At 37.2% G+C, this 16,364-nt stretch overlaps 1 protein-coding gene across 4 annotated transcripts in view; it reads left to right on the top strand.

Annotated features, from left to right (window-relative positions):
- LOC131593013 (FYVE, RhoGEF and PH domain-containing protein 4-like) overlaps positions 1–3,262 on the top strand; it is a 100,038-nt gene extending 96,776 nt beyond the window's left edge. For all 4 annotated transcript variants that reach the window (XM_058865146.1, XM_058865145.1, XM_058865144.1 and 1 more), the window contains 3 exons: positions 814–954; positions 2,092–2,232; positions 2,412–3,262. In XM_058865146.1, coding sequence (XP_058721129.1) covers positions 814–954; positions 2,092–2,232; positions 2,412–2,669 — 540 coding nt within the window. In that variant the 3' untranslated portion in view covers positions 2,670–3,262. The remainder of the gene's footprint in view (positions 1–813; positions 955–2,091; positions 2,233–2,411) is intronic.
- The last annotated feature ends 13,102 nt before the right edge of the window (positions 3,263–16,364 follow it).

Raw genomic sequence — 16,364 nt, 5'->3', positions numbered from 1 at the left:
TAGTACTACAAATCCTTAGTCCACAATAAAGTTTTGTTCAGATGCATTAATGGTTCAAGTCCATTTATCTACCTTTCTTTCTTGAAATAGTTACACATATTTTTTTATTCAGGGCACCTTTTTTCATGCAAAAGAAGAATTCTGTGGAAAAACATTTCTAATGAAATAACTCTGCTATCTCTCTTGCATTTGAGTTACATGTATACTGAAAAGAAAAATCAGAGAAAATCAGTGTATATTTACTTACTTATTCTGTGTATTTATGACTCAATTTTAAAACTGTAGATTTTATATGTATAGGTGTGTATATATGCATTTAAATATGCTAATATTTATTAGAATGTTAAAAAAGTAGCCATTTCTGATTTTGTCAGACTTTTATCATTAAAAGGTCATCTCAATTGTAGTTTTTGTTCATTGTCATAACCTCATTCTAGTTACATAGAAAACCAGTTGGTAAATGTACCTTTCTGATTGCCATATAAAGAAACTGCAAGCGTGGCTTGTGCTGTATTCTGATTCTATACCTAACTTTAAACTACAGATATAATTAAAAGCCTAATGTAATTTTATGCAAAGTACAAAATTTCCACCAGGTAAATAGCAAGAAGCACTTCTAGTTAAGAAGTAGTGGCACAAATTTGGAAAAACATTACTTTTGAGTAAGTTATTCTTGACATATTATAGAGACATCTTTCTTGTTCTGTATAATTAAAAATATACTACAAAATAGCATAATACCAATTTTTATTTATATTTTAGTAAACTTCTATAAATAATTAAATTTTATATTTATGTATTTTTTTTCCTAAGGTGGTTTGCTGGAAATGTTCTGATTACAAAGCACATCTCGAATATGATGGCAATAAATTGAACAAAGTCTGTAAGGATTGCTATCATGTTATAATTGGTTGTACAGACAGTGAAGAAAAGAAGAGAAAGGGCATTTTGGAGGTATGTAATTCGAAAATATATGTATAGTTGCAATCATTTTGGTTCATCTGTAGGTGAAAAATGATAGTATTCTTGCAGAGTTTATTTTCTCTTTGAGAAATAAAAAGTACGTGGATCAATTTCATCCCATTCTATAAATTTTAGTTTCCAGCACTCACCTTTGCAAAATTGCTTTGTTTCTTGTAACTTAACATTTTTAAGGGAATTACAAACCTTAAAACTTCTTTGGTTCTTTCAGTTACATCAGTTGCTGTGACAAAATTTAACCTTCCCTCATAAATTTTCAGTTTTCTTCCTCTGCACTTAAGCTTTCATAGCAACAAATCCCACTGCTACCACTTGATTTTTGAAAATACATACCCAGAATGAAAGAACTGGGGATGGAAACGAGAAGAATGAGGGAGAATTTTGCTCTTCCTTCAGAGTCTGATTAGTAAGATACTGGTTTGATCAGTGTATAAAATGGACCTTTAAGTTGTCAGGTTGCCCTCAGCTTTTGGCACCTGAAAAGTCAAGGTCAGTGGAAATTTTAACACACAATCATTTTGTGTTCTTTCTTATCATCTCAGGCTCACTATTTAACTTGAGCAGCATTTTACACTGTCTACAGATTTTAAGCAATTAATCTAATCTTTTCTCTAGGATTAGTGCTTGAATGCTTATGTTATTCTTAGAAGTTTGTTTGCTTTGGATTCTATCGTAATATTTTGACTGCCAAAGTAGATAAGTTGTCATGTTGGATAGTTAGTGGCACTTCAGTGCCTAACATGGTGTTATTTTGGAAATCAGACATTGTTGTAGATGCTCAGATATAGAGAAAGTCTGGCTGTGGTGGCAAAATGAAAATTGGAGTGATTTAAAAGTCTATAATCCAAAATTACTGATGAAAAAAGCAACAGATATCACATGATAAGGGAATACATGTTGTATGTGTTTAATATACATATATATATATATATACTCCTCATAAATCCAGTCCTTCATGATCTTTCTCAAGTATTTCTGAAGGTCTTTTGCAGATACTATCCAAGAGTCGATATGAATGGTGATAAATTTCCTGCTTTTCTGTTCTTTCTGGTTTTAGTCTTTATTGAAGGAAAGTTTATTTTCCTTTTTATGCTTTCTACTACCTCCTAGATTGAATCTGCAGAAGTCTCTGGAAATAGTGTCATATGTAGCTTTCTTCAGTACATGGAGAAGTCCAAGCCCTGGCAGAAAGCATGGTGTGTCATACCCAAACAGGAGGCTCTTGTGCTCTACATGTACGGTGCTCCACAGGTAAGTACAGGGGAAATGGAAAAGACTTTAGTAATTATTGTCACTGGTATTTGGGGAAGAGACAGCAAATAGCTTGGGAATGGAGGAAAGATCCAAGTGTTTTCACCAAATTGTACAGCAGATAAGAAGTAATGGGTGGATTAGTTGTCTGCTCTTAATAAAGAGCTTCTTCTCCTTAGGATGTCAAAGCTCTGGCTACAATTCCTCTTCTGGGCTACACAGTGGATGACACTCCAAAAAGTGCTGACCTCCCCCACAGCTTCAAACTGACCCAGTCCAAGTCTGTGCACAGCTTTGCTGCAGACAATGAGGAACTGAAACAGAAGTGGCTAAAAGTTATCCATTTAGCTGTCAAAGGTGAGACACTAGAATATCAAAATGAACTGCAAGTGAATTTGGAAGAGCATCCTGAATCTTCTAAAAGATCTGAATGCTGAAGCTCAAGAACATGTGGCATTTTTAAATTATTTCAGTTGAAATTGTGGTTAACCTTTCTTTGCTCAATCAAGGAAAAAAAAAAAGAAAAAAATGAAAAAAAAGATAAAAACTTCTTACTACCATACACATCTTGGCACTTTATGTTTGGGAAAGAATTCTGGTCTTTTTAGGGATCTTTTTCTTATATTTATGTTCTGTCAATAAAAGTGATGTACAGGTCCATTTCAGAGACTTTTAAAAAAAATGTGAACGCTATTAAAAATACTTACTAACTTTACTGTACTACTTGTTTGTTGTAATGCAATTTTTTTAAATCCAGTTGCTCTTCAGTTAACATTTGCTACTTTCATTACCAATGCAAATATTTGAAGCTTCCTACTTACATGTTAGGACTTGCAACAGGATAAAAGATATACCTCCACATTGCCAAAATAGATCTGTACTTAAATATGCAGGGACAGTTTGGTTTAATGTATGTAGTTTATAGATTGATTTCCACAATTCTGTACATATGTTGTATTCACTTGTATCTTTTTAATTAAAGTAATGCAAATTGCTGTCACAGGTATATTGGCTTTTAAGGTTTCAATTTATCAAGGAGAAAATCTAATGGTTTTCAATCTAGAAATAAATACCTAAAATATGAGAAAACTATATATAATATATGTACAGTATTAAAAATGTACAATACTTGTTTATTGCTTTGATTTCATGATATTGGGTTCTTATTAGTTAATAATTTATTTAAAAAAAAAAAAGCATGTTTCCTATTTCAAATTAAACACAAATTGAACAATACTGTTCAGTGATTTGTTTTACTGGCTGACACTTAATGATCTTGATATTTTTATGCATCAAAAAATTAGCAGTAATGTCAGTGGCATGCAATGGACAAATGAGTTCCAGTTGTGTTTAAAACAAGTAGTCGCTTTTCTTCAGTGTCCTATCACTGTTAGCTTATAAGAGTGCAGTAGTTTGTTGCTTAAATGCAGTATGTGGTTTGAGAAAAGCAACAGATTCTAGTAACCTTCTGGGAATGTGTATTTTTGCTATTACGATTATTGGAGCAAAAGAACATTTTGAACTAAAGTTTTTTAATTTTTGTAGAAGATTAGGTATTGTAATGCTTATTTATGACAACAATCTTCAAGGATTATTGTTTTAAAGTGGAGCCTGGTTTCTAAAAATGTAGTATGAAGTCTGAGCTTGCAAATCTGAAATTTTATGAGCTAACATTATTTGTTTTCTACTTCTGGGTATAAGGACTCACTGGCTTTACAATATTAAGTCCTTATGAACTTCCATTCCTATTAGGGTTTTTATACATAGAGGCGAATGATCTCCCTAAAATTTTTGCTGTTATATTCTTGAATGAAATATGGCAAACTCAGAGGTAGTGATTGACTATCAATTAAAATCATTGCTGTCTTTCCTTTCTGAAACCCTTAATGAAAGGAAAATATGTAACTTCTACAATCACCTTGTCACAAGAACATTCAGGAGTCTTCCTTCTCAATAAATCTGCAGTCTGTATTTTAAATCACATCAAGCTGAAGAGCTCAGGTTCAATTTTGTTAGTAGCATGACAGATTTAAATTGTTGGATTTTTATAATGAATTTGCCAAACAAACTATCCACTATCCTACTCCTGCTTTATTCCTTCAGCAACAAATAGGGGAAAAAAAACCCAACTCATTTTGCATTTAGCAAGGGATCTGTTTGTAGTGTCAAGCACACATGAGCATGCAGTGTCCATCATTCCTTCATAAGAATGTCATGTAACATAGTGAGATGGATTTTGCTCTTACCTGCACAGATCCAAGATCTACCATAGCCTTCAGATTCCACAGCTTTACACCAGTGTTAATAATGATCAGGACATGGTATGGTAGAGTACTAACTCTCCAGCTCACTCGATGCATGTCAGTTCTGAATTCTTTTCCTTGGGTGCTCCCTGTGTCCAGATTATTCTGGATATAACCCTAGTATTACTTTTATCCAATGTGCAAGCCCTTCTGTAATTCTCTTAGAGATTTTAAGTTGATTCTACTGGCAGCTGTGTTTACCTTTAGCAATGGGCAGCTCAAGCCTGTTTTGATTCATGTTGGTGAATACCATCAGATTTTTGCCAAGGTAACATAAGATCTCCCTAGCTAATATATGTAAGCTTACATATGCCTTGGCAAGGGATGGGGGAACATTCAGCTAAGCAAGCAGAACTCATGGTGGCTATCTTTGCTTCACAGCCATCTCCCAAGAGAGGGTTATCTTCTACGAGAGCCTCAAATGCAATTGTGGGATATGGAGAGTTGTCCTGCCACATTCCAGTGTATAGAAACAGTTTCCCATGGTCAAGGTATTGAGTGTAAAGGAAGGAGTTGCTTTAAAGGAGTTCTCAGATTGGAAGGAGTGAGTTGCACTGAAAATACTGATGATATGGCTGTAGAATCAATTAGGTTGGAAAAGGCCTCTAAGCTCACTGAGTCCAACCATTGCCCAGCACTGCCAAGTCCAGCACTAAACCTTGTCCCTAAGTGCCACTCTACACACCTTTTAAATACCTTCAGGGATGGTGGCTCAACCCTTTCCCTAGGCAGCCTGTTCCAATGCTTTACCTCCCTTTTGGTGACAAAATGTTTTCTTAAATCCAATCTAAAACTCCCCTGGCACAACTTCAGGCCATTTCCTCTTATCCCATTGCTTGTTTCTTGGGAGAAGAGACCTTGCCATCATCTCCTTTCAGGGAGCTGTGGAGAATAAGGTCCCTCCTGAGCCTTCTTTTCTCTAGGCTGAGCACCCACAGGTCCCTCAGCCACCTCCACTCCAGCACTTCCATGTCCTTCTTATCCTGTCTTTCATGTCCCAGAGCTGGACATGGCATTTGAGGCAGCAGCCTCGCCCATGCCAAGTGCAGGGTGACAATCACTGCCCTGGTCCTGCTGGCCACACTGATACAGGCCAGGACACCTTTGGCCTTCTTGCCCACCTGGGCACACGCTGGCTCTTGTTCAGCTGCTGTCAAACCAGCACTCCCAGGTCCTTTTCCACCAGGCAGCTTTCCAGCCTTTCTTCCCCAAGCCTGTAGTGCTGCAGGGGTTGATGTGACCCAGGTGCAGGACCTGGCACTGGGCCTTGTTGAACCTCTTAGAGCAGGCTTGACCCATTGATCCAGCCTGTCTGGAACTCACTGCAGAGCCTTCCTGCCCTCCAGCAGGTCAGCATCCTATCCAACATGGTGCTGTGTATTACATTTGTTTTCTAAGCTCCTGCAAACCTAATTCTAAGCCAGGTAGAAAGCTCCATTCCATATAAGTTATTAGAAGTAGCAATTTCTGTGATGCCTTATTGTTATAGTGGTATTGAGTATTTGAAGCTACTTGAATGGCAGCATCACCCAGACTAAGCCCTGCATCTGGGCATAAGCAATTTGAAAAGAAGTTAGCACTGGGAGTTGTTTGGATGTTAGCCTCATGTTTGCTCTCAGACATTAAATTTTATATAGTACAGGATATTTTATTTACCCTACTGAAACCCATTTCATGTTCTCATAATCAATTGCTTTGTCAGATGTGTTCTCTTCTGAGTCAGAATGCCTTGGCACTCAAATACATAGTACTGTGTGTATTTTGTGGGAAAAGCATTACCAATATTGAAGGACATCAGAAGATGGAGAAATTGCTTCTAAATTTAACCATCCTGTTGTCTTCGTTCTCCACAGACAAGCCCTCTTAACAGCATCCCAAAGTTTAACTTTAAATTGTAAATTACAACTGCAGAGGAACAAATACAAAGTTGTAGCTGCTGTGGCTTAAGAGCTATGACAAGAGCAGTGAAATTAAAACCATCATTCTAACAAGGTAGAAGCTGTTCCCATTTGAAATAAATTCTTAAATTCTTCAAGGAAAAGAAAAAAGGCATTAAATTTGTGAGCATAAAGCTCTGTGTGTAAGGAAAAAACTGTAACTAAGCATTCATTCATAATGCAGGAATGCATGTGAATAACTCTGCTGAATTATTTAAGTTTTGCAACTCTTGTGTTCAAGTAATGCTTGTTTCTCACTTTAAAAGTGATCACTCTTCTGTGTAATTTAAAGCAGATCAAAAGTTATTTTAGTGGTTTCATCTGTGAACCAGAACAAGACTTAATTTTATCATTCATATTTTTGGATCATAGCAATATATTTTTGAAATTACTTATTTTTTCCCCTACCATGGGAAAATAGTGTATCATGATATCTGCATGTCTGCACCATTCCTCCAGACCCTCGAAAATTTCTGATATCAGGTACTCTTGCTTGGTTGAAGAGCTGCTATTAAACCTGTATTATGTAGTATTTTCAAATCCCTTTATGCTGAGTAGTTTTGTTTATTCCAAAGTGTATTTAACTTATATGTGCAAAATAAATATTGAGAGTACAAAACATTCTCTTCTATTTGGAGCAGAATATTAAACCACTTTAATTGCATGTATATATAGTAGCACCTTTTTATGCAAAACCATCTCAAAGTGCTTTATAAATCTCCTCAAAGATTCTAACTCCCTTTCATAGAGAAGAGGATTTTATTGTTCATGTTTTTAAGTTATGGATGAAGGCAAGGCACTCATTAAATATAGACTAAATACACTAAGTAAAATTTAGGTGAGATTAGAGAATTATGCTCCACAGACTTCCAAGTGGAGTCAGAAGGAAAGAAAATATATAGAAACAAGTGGGAAAGACGGGAAAACATTTGACAGGTTGTTTGGGTTCCTCACCACATAGCTAGTATTAAAAAGTCATCAGCTTTTCATTTCAAGGAAAGATTAAATAAAATTAAGAGAGGGTAGTTGTTTCTTATACTGAAGGAAAGAATTTCAGGAAAGAAATAAACATTCCGTGTAGAGATAATCCTAAGCAATAACAAAAGGTCTTTCTCCATATAGCTGGTATAAACTATCACAGGCGTGCCGGAGCTATTATACCTTCAGTGATTTAAATTCACACAGGATCTGCCTTACATTATATAAGGACACTTGTGGAAGATGAGAATTCCACCAGTTTGGGAGCTTCTGAGATACCATGTCTCACCTGGAGTCACAGAGCTCAGGTGAACCTCAGATGGAGATAATTGATGTAGGGTGAATGTAAACAACTGGAAATGTATATCCAAAAGTAGATGATTGGAGAGAAATAATTTTGTGACTGACTATCCTTAAGGAAAATCCCTTGGTTAAATGGGCATCAGTCTCTGTGGTGTACTGTTTGAAACCTGAAATTAAATACATGGGGTTAATGTTTTCTGCTCTAGTCTGTGGCCCTGTTGGTGTGAGGAATTTATCTAGCTGGTTCTGACCAGCGAGACTGTAGTAAGTATGTTCCCCAGATAGGAGTTTTAATCTGCTAGTCAGATTGTTTCCTAAATCTTTTTCCTTTGACAGATCACAACATTAATTTAATGATTACGTATGTGTGTGTATATACACATATGGATGTGTGTATATGTATATATGTGTATTTATATATTTGAGACTATTATTCAGATGACTTGTTTTCAATCAGTATTTTACAATCAAAAAATACACTGTGCTGCATTCAAAATAGAATGTATAAATAACTGTGTTGAGTATGCTTTCTGGAAAAAAGATGAAGGTAGATCTGCTATTGTGGCATGTTTACTATTTCAGCCTATAAAAACAAACACAAAAGCCCTCACAAACATGCTAATTCCAGTGAGGCATTTCAATCAGCTTCCTCTGAAACCTTGTGATTAAATTTCTTCCCAGCATAAGCTATGGCATTTTATTTCACCCCTTCTTCCTAGCACAAGTGACTGTAGAATGTGTGTTTTCTCAAAATCCTCAAGCAGATTTCTGCGAATAAAACGTGTTTTCAGCCACTGCATAACACCAACCTACTTCTGTTTATAGTTCATCTTCATAGATTCGTTAAGTATTTATGATGGAAACATTCATAAAAGAGAGAACTATGTCAAAGCATTTTGCATTTATGTGCCCTGGTATTTTTAAGCCAAATTTGTTGCATGTATAGAACAGTTTGCAACAGAAATACTATTTTTTCTACCGGTGTATTTTCCATTCTGCAGCCCTTAAGGCAGATTAATACATTAATTTTAGTGGGAGCTGTAACAGCTGTAATGTTTGACATCAGAATTACAGGCTATACATGCTAATTTCCCTTCATTATGGAAGTATTTCTGATTTTATTGCAAAAATATTTCTTAAAATAAATAATAATTGGAAGACCTGTAAATTTGTTTTGGTTTGCAATAAAGTGAATAATATAAAAAAGGTGAAATACAAATGCCATTGTAAGTTGTGCAAATGTAAGTCGTCATTTTTATGGTTAAGAAATATATGAATGTAAAAATGTTGAAGATATTGTACATATTTTCTGTAACATATGTATATTTGATCCTAAGGTGGGTGGAGAATTGTAAAAATTAAGCACTTTAATTCATGTTGAGTACTTAAAAAGAACAGAAATTTGTATCCTGTAAAATAAAAGCATCATTAAATAAGTATTGCTGGTTTTAGTCTTTTTTTTTTGTCCACCTACTGTTCATTTTGCTGATTAAATCTCTAAGCTGTGTTTCTTGTTGTGTGTGAAGGTAAGGACCTATTTTGGAACACTGGTGTCTAATTTTCTGAAGTGCTGGTTACAAACAAGTACTGCTAAGTTGGTGAAAGACGTATTCTGAGTTTATAAAGGGTGTATTTAATGCTATGACATCCTAGGTGGGAAAGATAAAAGACATGGTCTCTGCAATCCTGCACACTTTGGTCCAGATTTCTGTAATGGGAATGTGACCAGGTGCTTTATGGATTTCTGTACTTCCATCCCTGTAGAAAAATGCAGAAATAAAGGAAAATGTTCAGCATAGCCCCAAAAATTTCTTAGTATTACTCAATACTAAGTGATCAGCGTGATCTCATGCACTGAACTAAAGTGGTTCTGCAAAACAAAAAATGATCAGGTAATTAGCTGGATGTGTCCTTTAACCACCAACCAAAACTAGTTGCTCTTGCCTCTGATTTCCATAATCTGCATACATTAAACCTGTTTTGATTGTACCTGATTTATTCTTCATATTCTTCTGCAGGTGAGCACAATGTTGCAGAAAACACTTCCCCCAAAACAGAGGGAGGAAAGGTTACTGTAGTTCTTGGTAGTTCCTGACTGGAAGGAGTTGCATACAAGAATTTTTCTTTCATTTCTACATCTTCATCTCTTTGCACACATTGCAAACAAGTCAGTAGTTGAAATAAGGACTTATTAACCACACAGACTAATGCTTCCCTTTCTGTTTGTGTAACTTTCTGATTTATCTGATTTTTTTTGCACTGTGGTTAACTCTGTTCCAAACCTCATTTTCCCCATTAAGCACAATTTAATGCCTTCTGCATGGAGACAAAAATAATAGCATTTACCCTAAAAATGTGCTTTAATAAGAGAACACAATTATAAAACTCAAATTACAGGAAATGCGTCACCACAGGTCCTACTTAATTCCTTTAAATCAGCAGGGTTAATAAGCACTGATATTTCTATGTGGCAGCAAATTGTCCAGAGCCCATCAAGTTGGCGAGGAAGTGGCAGGCGTTGCCTCCTCTGGCTTTCCTGAAGAGCCTGACTAACACTGCCTCATTACCACAGAGTCATTCCTGGCATTGCATGAACTTCCTGACATGAGAGAAGTGGCAGACCAGCCTTTGGCAAACACAGTATTTTGGAGCTTCTTTGCTCTAAATAAATTGCTCTGGAGGGTCCTGTGGTGTCTCTAATGGACAAGCAGGAGGATCCTTATGATTGTGACCATTTTTCTTGGGAGCTGTTCATCCCCTGCCTTCTTGGCCCTGTGCACCAGGCAGCCATGGCAATATTTAGCCTCACTGGACCCAGTTTTTGTGATGAGTCAGGATACACACTGTGGAGTTTGGTTCCTTGAGGAACACCATGTCTGTGTTGCATGGTGCTGTTTCTGTCTCAAAAGCACAATGCTCTGGTGTCATGAGCAACATGCACTGCCTGCCCCAGTCAGAGTTGACATGACCTCCAACCATCAGGATCTTACCAAGAAAATTCATTAATAATTTCAACTGCCAAATATGAATATGTTTTTATTTGCTAAATGAAGGAAATTTCTGCTGTCAGAAGCATCTAATGGAATAGATCCTTAATGGGGAACCTAGGGTAAGATGAATTTCTGGATCCAAAAATATCTTCATAATAAAAATATCTTCATTAATTTTACTGAATATGACCTTATTTAACTTATAGATTCCAGAAGTTTCTGGATTTGATTTATGCATTTGTAATATTGAAATAACACATGGCTGAAGAAATGGAGATTTTCTTGGGAGCAGAATCTGGGATTACTCTCTCTTTGGCCTTTAGTAGCCTCATGTTCTCTTCTGTCCCTTCCTACTCCTGTCGGGGAGCCAGGCAGTCGCAGCACTCTTGCATGGAGAACATGGAAATGAACTCTCTTGGGCTCACTGGACACTGAACTTGTATCTCTGACTCCCTGAACTTGTGTTTGGAAACAAGGATGGAGATTTGTGCTCTCTTCTGAACAGGTTTTAACACAGTATGCCCAACTCACCTTTCCAAACTCTAGGTAAGGGGAAATTCCTGCTTTGGGGAAATGGGTTTTTGACTCTGACTTCTACTGAATAGGGGAGCCTTCTCTCAGTGTGAAATTAAATTAGTGACCCTGTGATGGAAGAAGACAGGATTTCATTGGTAGTTCTGTTTAGATGTACTGCCTAGCATGTAGAATTACCTGCCTTACCTGTTTTGTCTTACTTGAATATTTCTTGCAAAGTAGATCCAAATTTTATAGCCTGAGGTTCTGGGACACAGCATTTGCAAAAGACCTGCCTTAACTATGTCATATTTCTGAATTTGATCTCAGACTAGCACTAAGCTGGTTCTATTAACTGAATGCCCTTTAGTTCCCGAAGTGCATCCTACAGCTGTGTTCCACATATAGAAATACCTGCATCCTTGTGCTTGAAGACAAATCTGCAGTACAAAGCAAGACATGTCAGGTGAGTGTCTGCTATCATTACCCTTATAAGTAGGGTGTGATGCTGTAAGTCACATATGCTCAATTATTACATTTCCAACTTAAAATTATGCCAGTCATAAGCAGTGTGCAGAAGAAAATTTGTATCATAAAAATAAAAAATATTCCTCTTGGCATACTATTTTACCTTAAAAAGGCTATAGGAAATGGTTTTATTTAACTACTAGATCCAGAAGCAGAGGATAAAAGCTCAATTCCTCCCAAATATCAGCAAGTTTTCATTGAGGTAAGGTTTGGTTGGGGTAAGATTTTTTTCTTTTCTATTTTTATTAACTCAATTGAATGCTAAATGTACATTTTGCTAACAATAAAAGTTACTTACTTGATAGCAGACAGGAGGTTATTGTCTTTATTCCCAAAACCTTGGTCCTTTAACATAAAACATCTTCACATGAAAATTGAACTGCAAACCATTGGGGTGGTGAAAATCTTTTACTGAAACAACTGTTTAAAGTACTGTGTTTGTTATTTCAAGTGACCACCCGAGTTGCAGCAAGGAGGGAGCACTGCGGTTCAGGAATCCAGAGGGATACAGAGATTACTTTCATCTCCAGCCTAAGTTTTTATCTCTCTTGGCCTTGTGAGAAAAGCTGATGTCTTCCAAAGTGCTTGGGCTTTGTTACTGATTTATGAGGTTTGACTGTTGTGCTTGCTTTGCAGCTCTTGACCTCTGCACTCCCCTCCCTTAACTTGAAACCTGCTTTCAATTTCACAAGCATGTTTTAACAGCAGTCGTGTGACACCCCAAATAGCCAGTGGATTTTCATAAATAACTTCCCAGTGTTCAGATTAAGAAAACATAAGGAATTCTCAGTTGTTTAGTTCATATTGTCCAGCAAAATTGCATCCCTGCCCCAGGATAACTTTGTTTTGTCAGAGACTGGGTGTCAGCCCGGGTAACATGTTCCTCACACTCAGGAATTCCTATCAGCATTATGATTTCTTAAAGCCAGTTGAATCACATAGGAGAGCTTGCTTTACCAACTCAGCAGAATTCCTGGACTATGGATTTCAAACCTCTGACTTCTGTTGCTTCTGGAAAAAAAAGAAAAAAAGCAAGATTTAGATTCTCTCAGCTTGGGAAATCTGTGTCAAACAGCTAAACAAAGGGTCATTCTGTCAAGGGATTTCAGGAATTTATTTATCTCGTCTTCTTGTGGTGTCTGGTGTAAGAAACTGTTACAATTATATCTGTGACAAGGTTGTTCTGGAGAATACAGAAACACCATTCAGTTTGACTTCACATAAAATCTGATCTCTGCCAGACCCACATAACTGCTGTACTGCATGGTTCCAAAAAGTGACATTAGTCAGGAATAATTTATACAAGTATTTTGCTAATGGTGTTTTTGCAGTATAAAGCAGTATGAATGTATGAGGCATAAATGCTGCGTTACATACTTATATATTTCAGTAAGAATTCTCTAAACAAAAGAGGATGTCAGGAAATATGCTTTGCTGAGGTGCTAGTTTGTGGGTTCCTTGTCTGGCATAAATGAACTAAATGGCAAATGATTTGTCCATTGTCAGTAAGCCAATAAAAAATACACATCTCTCTGAGGAAAATGGAAGCAAATGATGATGCAAAACTAAAAAGAAATTCATATAATGGAGAAGAAAGTCTGGAAATGTTCTCCTGATATCAAACATAAAACCCAGGAGGTTTATATGGAGATTAGAAGATGACAAATACAAAACTCATACCAATTTGATTTTTTTTTGCATTATATATAATTAGATAATTTAATTTACCACCAGAGGTTGTCATTGGAGCCCAGAATTTGGTGTGATGGGACAAAAACTTATTATATATTAAATAAAGTGATCTAGTTTGCAGTAACATAGAAGAAATATTGAACTGTCTACTTCAGATCTTACAGCAATATCAAAATTATTTAACATAGTTTTGGAATGGAAGATCTTATTACTGAATTTTTAGTTTTTCCCCAGAGGGCTGATGCTGGAAGGTCTTAGAGACAAGGTCCTGAAGTAGATTGATATCAGGTCACTTTTGGTGTGGCAGTTTCTGTGTCCTCATGTCAATTAATTTAAATAACCAGTCTGACTGCTACTGCCTTTATCAGATCTTTGAGTTTCTTGCTCAGTACAATGTAAGTCAGACTTGGAAATTTAGAGTTAAAGCTGCCGATAACCATTGCTTGTTAAAATATTTATTGCTTTGGCACAATCCTCAACAGGGCTGAGGTGACTGTTGGTGCAGGCCAGGACACTTCATAGCAGAGGTATTTCTGGCTTTCACTTTTTAGCCAGAAATGTAAAATGTGTTAAATATAGCAGTCTGATGCTTCTTAACTTTATATCTTCTTCAGTACTTCTTGCATTTCTTCCTCAATTCATTTCCTCCGTCCCCACTGTGCTTCTCCACTGGTGTATCCAGCCCTTGACAGGCCTTTCAACATGTGTGCTGGGCAAGCTGGCTTGTCCCAACTTGGTTCAGCAACTGATGTTTCCTCTGTGTACTCCTTGAAATATTACACTGATAAAATTCTAAGAATAGCCATAGTGGGACAGGCGAACGGGCGAGTGCACACAGTGCTTCTGCGTGCTGCTCTCGCGGCTTCCAAACGTTGTCAGCTCAGAAACAGCCCCAGCTAGATCTGATCCCTACAGAGCTCTTTTGATACATGCAATGCATTTCTCCTTCTTAAACTAATCCATACAACATCTGAATCAATTAAAGTTTTACTGTCTACAGCATCCTTTGGCAAAGAGCTCAAAAGGTCACCAAAGCACCTGTAAGGGGCTACTGTCTTTGATTTGTTCTGAGCTGGCTCTTATGTTCATTAGATGTTCCCAAAATGTCTCTATTGGAAGGGAGAGTAAAGAAACCTGATTCTCTTTCACCCACTCCAGGTTGCTAATGAATACACAGACCTCTGGTCCTTGCTACCCTGTGCCATTTCTTTTGTAGAGTGAAGACTCCTGGCTTGCTTAGTTGCTCTCAATATAGAAACTGCTCCATACCTTTCATCATCCTTGTTGTCCCTCTCTGACCCTCTTCCAGTTTTAAATGCTTGCTGAGATGTCCCACTTCTGGTTTAAATTAAGACATAAACCAGGTTTCACTTTCTCCATTTCACAGGAGTGTCCATGAGGTCATATGGCAAAATAAAAGTGGTAGGAGAAAAGATATTTGCATAATGAAATTGGGAGCCAGCAGCTTCTTGTCCTGTGCAGTTGGGATGCTCTTATTGTTTCCTTTCCGTCTCCCTTTCCCTTTCCCTTCCCCTTCCCTTTTTTTCTTTTCCTTTCCTTCCAGACACTCAAGGAAGAAGAGGAGGTCAGCCTTGACAGGGAACAGCAAACCTTTTTAAAAAGATTATTTGCTGTGTCAGGGAAACATTTCCTTTTGTCCTGGAAGCTGGAGAGGTGGATGCCAAATGGCCTTTTGGTATTAATGATCTCTGGGAGCCATCAGCTCAGTGGGATGCTGAGATCTAATGGGTGAAACCACTGGATAATGTCTGCATGACAGGAAGCCCTCAGCAGTCATTCAGGACTTTCTTCCCAAAATTTGCACGCATTAACTGCTTCTCTCTGTACTAAATACACTGACTTTCGGAGAGTTTCAAATTGCTTAGCCATCTTTATGCTTTTATCACAAAATATTATCCCTCTGACAAACAGTGTGAAATTGCTTGGCCAAGAACGAGAAACTTTGTTGAAAAGATCTACAAATAAGAACACATATCCTTGTTCTTTCCTTTGACATTTGAGTGTTTCAAGACGTGAGGACTGGAAAAGACTAATTTGTATAGAACAAGAATAAGAATTCTAATGCCATGCAAAACTTGAAACTTTCAGAAGCCTTTTTACTCTGCTGCTTACAAGAAAGAACAAAGTTCAAATTAACTCAGTGCCAGCATATTCATAATTTATCTTTCAGAAAATGCACTCAAAGGAAAGACATTTGGAGAAGAGACAGCTTATTTGTTGTGATCTCACATCACAAGTCATCCTCTGGTTTTATTTTATCTCTTTTTATAACACAGCTGAGTATTAGGTCTCACACAGTTTCCAACTTCCTAAGACACCTCAACCTAACCTATTATTAATATAGATATATTATTATATATTATTCATATTAGATATATGTCTAAGTTACAGAATTTCAGATGATTATCCAAGAATCTCACAGCAAAACAAAAAATATCCCCAAGTAAGCAAACAGAATAAATATAGCTGTTCAAAGTGTGTCTGTTGCAATTCTCAATATGTGGACAGAAATGGAAGAATAGTCCTTTCACTGTGCAATTTGTAGAAGCAGATCTCTAGTTCTGTTCTTCCCCAGAAAAAACTTCCTTTTCGCCTCTTCCCTGCCCCAGCAGCTTCATTTTCCTGCTCTGTTGCTTTGTGACAGCAGATGCTGCTGAGCTCTGGCACTTTGCCCCTCAGCACCTTTCCTTGGTGACATCTCCGGGGGAACGAGGCCGGCCTGTCCCAGCCTGTGGCACCAGAGCTGGGGAAGGGTCTGGAGCACAAGTCCTGTGAGGAGCAGCCGAGGGAGCTGGGGGTGTTCAGCCTGAAGGAGGCTCAGGGGGGACCTTACCACTCTCTACAACCACCTGAAAGGAGTCTGTAGC

Source organism: Poecile atricapillus, chromosome Z (assembly GCF_030490865.1).
Source record: "Poecile atricapillus isolate bPoeAtr1 chromosome Z, bPoeAtr1.hap1, whole genome shotgun sequence".
Taxonomy (NCBI): Eukaryota; Metazoa; Chordata; class Aves; order Passeriformes; family Paridae; genus Poecile; species Poecile atricapillus.
Note: the sequence above shows the minus strand (reverse complement) of the source record. Positions and strands in the feature narration are given on the sequence as shown.